General features: G+C 34.5%; 2 protein-coding genes across 5 annotated transcripts in view; one reads left to right on the top strand and one right to left on the bottom strand.

Moving 5' to 3' along the window:
* mapk8b (mitogen-activated protein kinase 8b) overlaps positions 1-9,578 on the top strand; it is a 58,764-nt gene extending 49,186 nt beyond the window's left edge. The window contains exons 13-14 of the transcript XR_015868442.1: positions 6,108-6,314; positions 9,241-9,578. The gene's annotated coding sequence lies outside the window, so the exon portion shown is untranslated. The remainder of the gene's footprint in view (positions 1-6,107; positions 6,315-9,240) is intronic.
* lrrc18b (leucine rich repeat containing 18b) lies at positions 3,132-8,636 on the bottom strand. Of its 4 annotated transcripts, none has more exons than XM_088439535.1 (5): positions 8,117-8,176; positions 7,728-8,003; positions 7,339-7,399; positions 6,104-6,362; positions 3,132-5,067 (listed from the first exon to the last, which is right to left on the bottom strand). In XM_088439535.1, exons 4-5 carry the CDS (start codon positions 6,356-6,358, stop codon positions 4,642-4,644), a joined length of 681 nt encoding a protein of 226 aa, XP_088295661.1. In that variant the 5' UTR covers positions 6,359-6,362; positions 7,339-7,399; positions 7,728-8,003; positions 8,117-8,176; the 3' UTR covers positions 3,132-4,641. The 4 variants fall into 4 exon arrangements, with proteins under 4 accessions (XP_088295661.1, XP_088295660.1, XP_088295658.1 ...); XM_088439534.1 differs by having other exon boundaries at positions 8,097-8,169; XM_088439532.1 differs by having other exon boundaries at positions 7,728-8,636.
* Positions 9,579-10,892: the final 1,314 nt, after the last annotated feature.

Consider the following 10,892-nt stretch of genomic DNA (forward strand, 5'->3'; position numbering starts at 1 on the left):
ACCGTTTGTGATCAACGATTATTGACTTCAATTTGACTCAAATTCAAACTGAGATTTTTGACAATTCCAGTTGTTTTTTTAGCGTCTTCGGTGCTATTGAAACGGTTTGATTTTGTCTTTCAAATACCGTAATTCCCCTAATATAAGTCGCACCCTTAATTTCGGGGTGAAATTCTGGTATTTTCCGTTTCACCGTTTACAAAACTTTGTAAACAATGCAAAAACTCATCTTTTGTAAACTCTTCATATTTTCTTGTGTTCATATCCAAATGTTGTATATATTTGCTGAGGGTTAAGTGTCATTCAGATTTCCCACATTGTGAGCCATCAGTGAACGCCTCACCAGCGTAACTTCGAATGCAAGTGAAGCGGTTGTTTTTCTTTTTTCTTTGCGCAGCATCCATGTTTCAACAAGTTTATGATTGTGTGTAAATTCTGAAAGACAAGACGCGTCAATTGGAATATCTTTTCGTGTTCTCTAACCGGTGCACACAGATTAATATTTCGCCACTCTTAATTGAATTGAAATTTACATGAAAAAATTTACATTTTCATTTTCATTTTCCTGCGTGTGAAAAAAGGATAGACTCGGGCGGTGGTTCAGTCTGCTTGCTTCTTTCAATCGAAAATAATGCCGTGACAACCTATTTGGGGAATACCGGGATTTTTAAAACTATTTTTGTGTTTACATCATGTATTATTTCACTCATGATGAACATCTAAATGAAAATATGTATATACTGCTATGTATAACTCCATACATTTTAGTTGCATCCCTTATACGGTTATACCAAAATTCAAAATGGCGAAACAATCGATAGACGCGCAGTCTAAATTCGGTTTAAATCTCACGTTGCCATTAGAACAAAGAAAGTCACATGGTGGCTTATTAAGAGTATTTTGACAGACTAAGAGGACTCCAAGTAGACAGGTGTTGCTCTTTAACCCCTTTTACCCCCCATCCCCCATTTTCCTGTCCCTGAAAATTAGCACATGGTCATGACTTCATCCACTAATGCAATAAAAAGAGCTGACAGAATACGCAGACCGTGGTAAGCATACCTTACATAGTAGCGCCCTGCCTTTTTATACGTCTTATAATATAGATTAGCAGCTGTCGTTGCCATGGCGACCGCCATGCGCAGTTCTCACATTGCCTGTCGTATTATCTTGACTGCGCATCCAGGAAATAGTCACAGCATTTCTTCCGTTTATTTTCATGACATCAGGTATTCAGAACAAAGAGTTCATTCTTTGGCTCATCAGACCACATTTTCTTTCTCATGGTCTCAGAACAACTTGAATAATTCAAAATGGGACTTGGGTTAATTTATATCATGCTATTTATTATATGTATGATTTCTCCAGGTTCTGACCATTTTGTCCAATATTTTGATCTTTATAACAAGGGCATTTCACATCAAAGGGAAAGCATTGAACAAAGACACTAGGGAGCTGAAATTTCACCCAAATGGTGACAACGTATCAACATGGCACGACAACGTAGTTATCACAATAGCAGGAGTGTGCCAACCCTGGCTAAAATACCGTAAGAATGACGTAGAATAAAAAGTGCCCAGGGGTTAATTGTTGTCAATGGCCAGTTAGTATCGAATGATATGCCTTCCTAATGTGTAAAAAAAACAGCTTGCTAATTTTCCTTATCACATTATCTTCGTTAGATAATGGAAGTGACAAACTTAAGATAGTGCCGCGTTTGCTTTGGACTTTCTAGTCTCATTTCCCGCCGTCCAATTGGCCGATCAGGAAAAACAGAGACGGGTAATTCAAATTAATTCGATTCTATTTGTGGCCACAAGCTTGGCTGCTGCCGCTGCAGTTTTATTCATTCTGCCTGCCCTTGTGTATTTGGTCAACTGACACACACGGAGAGAAAAAAAAAAAGCGAGTCGGGATGGAGAGCGGACTAATGGAATACATGAGTGGGTAAGCAAGGAGTAACAAAAAGACAGTCCATCTATTTGTGTGTGCATAGCTGTGAATTGATTTTCAATAGCACTAGCAGAGTGCATGCATCCGGGAGCATTGTGCAATCAGCGTTAGATTGTAAATGCGCCCCCACACCCCCCACCCCCAGCAAAATGCGGGGTCACCCAAGGTCTTGGTTCATTTGTATTCGAGCTTACAATATAATCAGGCTTGGAATTTTTGTTGTATTTTTTGGGAGTCCGGATGTTTATTTGCATATTTATTTCACATTTTTTAAGTTTTTGGTGAAAGGAGGGTGTAAAAATGGCAAGTACGGAATAAATCAAGCACAGATGGACCGTATTTTCAGCGCTATAAGGGGCACTGCATTATAAGGCGCATAGAATAGAAGCTACAGTAGTGGCTGGGGTTGCGTTATGCACCCACAAGATGGCGCGATGCTAAAAGGAATCTCAACAAAACAAACAGAAATTTAGAATAAAAATGGTTGAAAAAATGATGAACGAATCAAGTTTAACACTATAATTGATTCGATTAAATATACTTTTTTTAATCAAATTGCAAACAAAAACCTTAAAATATATTTTGTTGATTAATTTTATAAATTGCGCTTTGCCCCCATATAAATTGCGTTAAAATTAGAGCATATATAGCATATTCACTGTGTGGTTTCGTGATATTCATGTGACGATAATTCTCAAAATCAAAATCTCAACATTTCTAATTGTAAAAAAATCCATTTATAACCGAAAGACGGAGGTCAAATCTGATAACTTTACATGGCGATTAAGTTACTTTATTTTTTCGGCCCACAAAAATGCGGTTTATGCGGCGTGTACCGTCAGCGTTTGAGAAAATAGAAAGTAACCATTTATGAATTTTTTCCGAACGGAATGTTTTTTTACTGTTTGGCTATTTTTTCCCCCATTTGTTTTCTTTTATATGTAAAAACTACATATTTTTATCTATGTAAATATTCGAAATAAATCATTCATTCAAAAACTCATTCATTCACTTTAGCGCTGAATGATTTGTAATCGATTACTTTAGTACTTAATTCTTTTCGTGACAGCCATTTTTAGAACCTGTTTTAAGACTTGGAAATATATGTAAAAAATAAATATGAATCCAGGTTTTAATGCCTATTAAAATATCATTAAAAAAAAACGTAAAAATACGTCTTTGGGATTGAATGATTTAATGAAGAAAAAAAATCTTTGTACATAAAATTGGATTTACTATCCGCAGACTTTCATTTGAAGAAAGGTCAGATTCACAGCTCGCTCGGGTCAATATCAGACAGCTTGAACGTATCTGATGAGATCTTATTTCTGTCAGCTCAGCACTCATCAGCTCAGTCACGTGGTTTAAGAAAAAAACGCGTCGGTGTCTCGCGAGGTAATTTGCACTTTTTCAAGTCTCATCGACCGCTTGCGAGTCACGAGAAATTGGCGCGAGGAGAATTGATCATCTCCCGGAAATAATATGGTGAGCAAACAAAAATCAAATTAGACTCTGCTTTTACCACCTTGACATTGAAGCTATCATTTAATTATTCATGGAGCCGAATTGATATATTTTTACCGTTACCCTGAGCAAACAAATTCATTCAAGTAATATTCTTCTGATGTTAGTTAGTGAATCATCTTTACGGCCAGAAGTCTTTGCAGCCCCCTAGTGGACACAAATTGATTTTCTGCTGCTTGAGGGTTATTTGGGGTCAGGGGAAAAGCAGAGCCCGCTGGCAATATTTCACAAAAGTGAAAAATATGTAAATTTGGAACAGGTAAATTAGTACTAAAATATTGAAAGAAAATTTGTGAAAACGTGGTTTTAAAAGTAGCCGTTCTTTTTACATTTAAAATTTCCATAGTAACAACGTCAATAATAATAACAGGGACAATCATATTTGCTCAAACTAGAATTCATATTAAAAAATCAGTCAGACCCCTGGTTGCTATATTACAAAACATTACCATTTTACATTATTATTATTATTGTTATCATTATTATTATACAGTATAGTTTTGGAACATTAGTAATTTTTAATAAACGGCAGTTGTAGTTTTAGTTAATTACCGGTCAAAAATTTGGAAGCGCCTAAAATCAGTGTTTTAGTTTTATTTCTTATTTATTTAGCCTGCATTGTAAATTAATACTGGAGGGATCTATGCAGCAATACGTTAGATATTTTTAGATTCTTCAAATTAGGCACTTTTGCCAAGATAACAGCTTTGCAATTTGATATTTTCACTCGGCTTTATTGTGATTTATGATTGAGAATGAACCACATTGAACCTATGAATTTGCAACATAAACTTTTGATTTTTTTAGGATATTAGAGGTGACTTTTAGTGTATTGAATTACAGGTACCGGTATTACATGTAAAATGCAAGCTGATTCTCAGTGATAACGGCGCTCGCGCGCCCTCTAGTGGTAGACCTAAGAATCACGCCACCGGTTCAGTTAAGTTATACGGTACGTATTTGACTTTATCCACATTTATTCGAAAACGCCGCTTACTTTTGAAGAACATTTGATGAAGACTTGCTGTTTTATTTTCAATTTTCTCATTTTGAGACACATTTTTGAGGTAGTACTTGGTGTAAAAATATTAAAAAAAAGACCGACAAAGAGTAGCAAAAGTTCTTCAAAAGCGCACAATGGAACGGTAGCATCATACGCCGGATTTACGAATCTCCGCCCGTGCCGCAAACTTCCACCAGCTTCTTTCGGTCTCTCCTGCAAACCTTCAGGCAGTTTTCGCATAAGTCCTCCACATAAGCCAGCAAAAACTTCCTGGGGATTTCGATTTCGTTCTCATCCGGGGGCGGAGGAAAGGGATTTCGATCCAGGTTGACTTTTTCCAGCTTTTTGAGGTTTGCGATGCACTTGGGCACGGTGGAAAATTTGTTGTCGGACAGGCCGAGGTAGACCAGCTCCTTCAAGTTCCCGATGCCCGTGGGAAGCATTTGAAGCTGGTTGATGGCCAAGTAGAGCTTCTGGAGGTTCTGGAGCTGGCCCAGCTCCTTAGGAACTTGCGTGAGACGGTTATTGCATAGATTGAGGACCACCAGGTTCTTCAGGAGGCTGATGGCCGGAGGGATCGCCTCAAGCTGGAGCCAAAAAACAAAGCTGGATTTCAATGCTGAGATTTCCTTCATTAGTTTGACTTCATCTTTTCATTTTAGTTGATGTAATTTTTTCGGATTTATTGATCAAGATATATGTGTATTATATACATCTTTTTTCTTTCATGCATTTGATACATTTTACAAGTTATTTTAATACATTGTATTTAGTATTTGTATATTTGATCAAATACTTATAAAATGCGCTGATACAAGATTTTAGACAATATTTATCCATGTATTTTATAAATTGTATAGGTTGTATATTATACATTTGTATTTTTTATGACTTTATTTACTAAATGTATAAAATATCATTTAGTTATTTTTATATATTATAATACGTTGTATTTATCATTTGTATATTTTATCAAATACTTAGAAAATGCATTGATATAAGATTTGGGGAAATATTTATTTTTATTCATGTATTTTATGAATTGTATAGGTTATATTATATATTTGTATTTTTATTACTTTATTTACTAAATTTAAAAAATATTATTTAGCTATTTTTATTCATAGATTTTACAATATAAAATTATGAAAATTATCTTGACATAATTTTATTTCATATATATTTGTATTTTGAGGACTTTTATTTTGTTTAGTGGCTATGTGAATTCAAAAGTAATTAAATCAGATTACAAATTCACTCGTTAGTTCATTCCAGTAGAGCCCCCACTTCATATTTTTTATTTTTATACTTATTTTATTGCTTAACACATTCAATACCAAAGACACTTTATTACATTTTTAAGAATCTAGAAATTGAATCACCGGTCTTTTTTTTCCAAAGTTTTTGGCTATAGGCGGGTCTAAATCAGCGGTGTCCAAACTATGGCTTGGGGGCCATTTCCGGCCCGCAGCATACATTGACGTGGGCCGCAATGCTATTTAAAAAAAAAAAAAAGAGAGAAAATATTCTGACTTCACCATTAAAAAAAAAAAAAAACTTGAGTGATGTATTTATTTCTTTAATAGGGCCCTTAAAATCATCTTTTTTTTTTTTTGTACTCACATAGTTGCTGTGCAGGTCCAACACTGTAATGTTGACAAACTCCTGAATGAAGTCAGGGAGTTTGGTGATGAGGTTCCTGCTGAGGATCAGTTCATCCACCAGGGACAGCTTCTGGATGCTTTCAGGTACGGCGTCCAATTCTTTCATGCTGAGGTCCAGGCGCTGTCTGCCGTCCCCCAACGACTGGATGCAGTTCAGGGCCATGTTGGAGGTGAACGCCTTGCTCCGGGGAACGTTTTTTTTCTTTTTGGGCATGGTTCTGAAAGGTCACGTTGACCGTTGTCAATGTCGACTCCTCAGGTGGCTTCCGTTATTTTCAGATTATTTATTTAAGATATAAGATCTTTTGTTTCGTTACACAAAATTGTTTTCCCTTTTTAGGCCATTTTTTTTATATTATATTATAATATATGATATTATATTATATTATTGACTTAAGCTAAAGCTATAAGCTAATTGATTTAAGATTTTATTTTTACAATGCCAGTTGCTTTGTTGACAAAAACTATAATATCTTCCCATGAAATGTTTTACTTTAAATTTTTTTCATTAAAAATGACTTTTTGCAGTGTGGAATTTTACCATTAACCATTAGGAAAGATATTTCTTATTCGCAATAATGGGAACTCATCAGATGGCTTCTATATTTTTTTAAGCTGTGAGCTAATTCTTTAAAGATTGTTTTGCTAAACCAGATTTAGACAAAAAAAAAAACAATAATATATGACTTCTTACAAGCCTTTTTTTTTCTGTCTTAAAATGGACTTTTTGCAGTGTGTGATTTCACCATTAATCATGAAGAAAATCGAGATTTCTTACTTGCAATAATTTGGCTGGTCATTATGAACTTCTCGGTTACTTATATTATTTTCATATTATTTATTTAAGATAGAAGCTAATTCTTTTTTTTTCCATTTTAGACAAAATAACAATAATATATTACTTCCTATGAGCTCTTTTTTAAAAACTTTCTTAAAATTAACTATTTGCGGTTTGTAATCTGATCATTTTCCGGCCCATATAATTTTTATATTATTTATTTAAGCTATTAGCCTATTCTTTTAAGATTTTCTTTGTTGCTAAACCAAATAGTTTTCATTCGCAAAATAAATCAATAATATATCATAATAATATGACATCTTGCTTCTTATGAGCCTTTTTTCCTTTCTTAAAATGGACTTTTTGCAGTGTGTGATTTTACCATTAACCATTAGGAAAATAAAGAGCTTTCTTACCAGCAATAAGTTGGCTTCCTAATGTTGAAAATGGTCAGTTGTCATCAACTCAGTTGTCCAACTGCAAATGACGCAAAGAGACAATCGGTAATATAACCTTTAGTTGTTGTTTTTCCTGATTCACCTGAACTATTATTGCATTTGTTTTCTTGTGTTTCCAAGTAACTGTTGCTGGTAAGAAAATAATATTTTAATTGCTTAAATACCTGAAATAATCATGGCTTTTGTACGTAGTTACTCAAAGTAATCAAATACTTGCTACAAGCCGTTTGAAATGACTTAGGAAATATTTTGATACTTTTAATCAAAAACAAATTTGACCTGCTCAAGCTGTAAGGGTTTAAAAATACAATTTGCATTAATTAACGCATCAAACGGTGAACACTGACCTTTTTTTCTTTCACTTCTGCTGAGTAAGACAAGTTTTTCCGCGTGACCCAGTTCCGATGCTTGGGGAGGATTGTGCTGCTAGACAAACATAAACGAGCACGCACACACGCGCGCGCGCACACACACGCAGTTCCTCTCTCGCACGAACAGTCAACAGCATTTATAAGAGTTAAACATCAAAAATTTAAACCCAGTTGTGACTATTGTAAAATATATCTCGAGCTTTTGAGAGGTACTCGTGCTGCATTCAAGTTTTACTGGGAAATCTGAACTTCCTGAAGAGAAAAATGAAACCATTAATCATCAATCACAAAACAAACACGTCTTTATTTAAACAGTGTTGTGTTTTGAGTGGTCGAATAACTTACATTTATTTATACGTACTTACAGTATATCCGCTTTTCGTTCAGTTTTCGCCGGTCGTCGTTTCTCGGAAGATGTTACAGGCGTTGGGGTTAAAGGTGAGGGGACGTGAACCGCCGGTGACGTGACGTCATTTCTGTGCGCTCTTATTTTGTTTTTATTCAGAGTCTTCTTCAGTACTTTGTGTGACGTCACACTTCTAGCTTTTCTCTCTCAGGTGGATGTCGCACGTTTTTAAAATGCGCGGGAATAAATATATTGCACTCAATAATTTGTACTTCCGGTAGTGTTTTTTTGACGACTTACTTTTACTTATTTAAAGTTTCAATATGTTATGAAAATACGTAATACATATTGTTATATTATTGCACACCTTTTGTAATTCAAAATAACCTAACAAAACTTTCTAAAATACATTATTAGCTTATTTTTATCCGGTATTGTAGTTACCCCTATTTACCCTCCGGCCTCGTTTACTATTTTGTGTTTCATGTTAAAAAATCAATAAATAAAAAAAATGAATTACTGGTGCGCATTTTGTTTGATATGCGGTTGTAAATTTTGAAGGCGCTCTGCAAATAAAATCTGCTCAAGGTGAGTCGCTGCAATGACGTAGAATTATAGCGTTTGACGTCAACGTCATTGGGGAGTAAAATAGGCAACGTCACGTGACGCAGTAGCGCCGTTTGACCACTAGATGGCAATGTATCTTACAAAATCATTTATGGTTCGACAGGTTATTTATCATGATCGGTTTCATTTATCATGTTTTTTTCACATAATACTCAATGTTTTCTCATTCATTTTTTTCTAAATGTATTTTAACATTTTTTTCTTTTTATGAATGTGTTTTAGGGCTGTAGAATCCCTCGCCATACGATTAAATTACACCCTCAAAATTCAAACTGAGTAAAAAAAAAAAAAAAAATCCAAGAAGTATCAAACCACGAAAATGAACCGTGTTATAGTGAACCAAGACTATACTTTAGGTAACTAAGTACTAAAGTAATTTATTAAAAACTCCACTGATTTAATAGCAGGCATTTTAATTGTCTTTTTAACTTTATTTTCAGTTCAGCAATTACAACACAACGCTTCTTCTCCTGTTGTTGCGACTTATGAGTTTTCATGTCATGTATGTGATTACAGGAGTGCCACCCAGTGTCCCAAATGAGAAACTACAGCATTTTTTCTGCCGTTTCCTTCCACTTCACTTTATTAAAAAAAAAGAAAAAAGAAAACAAACTTGCACCGCCACGTATTCTGATTGTGAAATTTTCCTTCCACTGGATATTTGTGTTTGATTCCATTAATTAGATACATTTTTGTAACATTCTATTTTAGTGTTTATTCTTAGTTATAAAAAAAATGTCATTTTTGAACACATGGAAGTAAGATACATTTTTTATTTATTTTGTGCAATTTAAGCAAGACTTCTATATTTTTATTTATGTATTTATATATTTTATTTTTATTTTTAAAAATCATTTTCCCCTTTTTTCTGTTATTTTAAACGACATATTTACAGCTGATTGTAGCGTTTGCAGGCCGGCCATTTTGAGAATAGATTTTCCTCCATGTGACCCCTGAGTTCAAATGACTTTGACACACCTGCTTTAAAATGTGTTTATTTTTCTTCTGTGTATTTGCACACATTAAAAAAAATACATAATGACACATCTTATTTCCGAGCCTTTTCCCATGCGAATGAGTCCTGAAATTGTCATTATTGTTTCTGATTTGGAGTCCAAACAAACAGCTTAAAAAATTCCAGCCTGCTGGACATGTTTGAGACCTTCGCGTATTTTTGTAAGCTTCCAAATGCTTGTGGCTTTCTCGCCCTCAAAATATATGCCTGCTATGTCGTCTTTTTTTTTTTTTCCAGAGACGCCCATTCAGGAATGCTGAGCATTGACGACAAAATATTTCTTAAGTGAGGAAAATGGAGCAGTTATTCATAAAAAGCTTACTTTGACGTATGATGTCATCGATGTTACAGAGTGAACGTGAGCCAACGTGTTTCTCGTTAGTCTATTTGGCATGGCGCAGAGGCGGACGAATAAATCATCGTTTTGAAACGCTTCATCCAAGCGCGATGCGAATTCAAAAGAAACGATTTAGCGGCATGTACTTCATAGGATGCAAAATGCCCAAAACAATAGAATTCTCAATGTAACAAACTTGGGAGGATTTGCAAAGAACTTATTTGTGTACTAGAGCAAAAAAATGACTTTCATACTTTAGAAATGGATTGACTTTAGCAAAGTACTTGATTACTTTAGTTTTATTTTTACTTTATTTTTACTTTTACTTTTTACTTTACTTTTACTTTATTTTTACTTTAGTTTTAGTTTTATTCATGAAGCTTCCGGTTTGAAAGTATATCACAACACTATGTTGAATCTCCGTTTACATTGCGGGTCAAATGTGCCCATGTTCAAGTTAAAAAAAAAAAAATGCTGTTTTTGTTTGTTTTTGTTTTTTTTCTAGGGTGGAAACACAGGAAACACTGGAAAAAATAAAAACTAACTACCTGGGATTGAATTTGTGGACCCTTAAAAATAAATGTAAAAATACGTCTTTGGCATTGAAAGAGTTAAATTTATATCACTTCTTGGGTATGCATCATGCATTTATTTTTCTGACCACAGCCAGTTTGGATTGCATGGAAAGCCAGCACCGCTTTTAACCCGATTGCAGTCGCTTGTTTTGAGATTTGCCACATATGGGACTCATTTTCCTGTCGGGTGGCTTGCTATCAAATTATAGCATAAAAGGAAAACGCTGTTATGAGATGATGT

Source organism: Hippichthys cyanospilos, chromosome 17, assembly GCF_059441005.1.
Source record: "Hippichthys cyanospilos isolate Australia breed blue-spotted pipefish chromosome 17, RoL_Hcya_1.0, whole genome shotgun sequence".
NCBI classification, from domain to species: domain Eukaryota; kingdom Metazoa; phylum Chordata; class Actinopteri; order Syngnathiformes; family Syngnathidae; genus Hippichthys; species Hippichthys cyanospilos.

Bases quoted from the DNA above. Each gene is read 5' to 3' on its own strand.
- lrrc18b (XM_088439533.1), bottom strand. From the start codon at position 6,358: ATGCCCAAAAAGAAAAAAAACGTTCCCCGGAGCAAGGCGTTCACCTCC. The intron at 5,068-6,103 runs GTGAGTACAAAA...TTTTGGCTCCAG, and splicing joins TGGACCTGCACAGCAACTAT to CTTGAGGCGATCCCTCCGGC.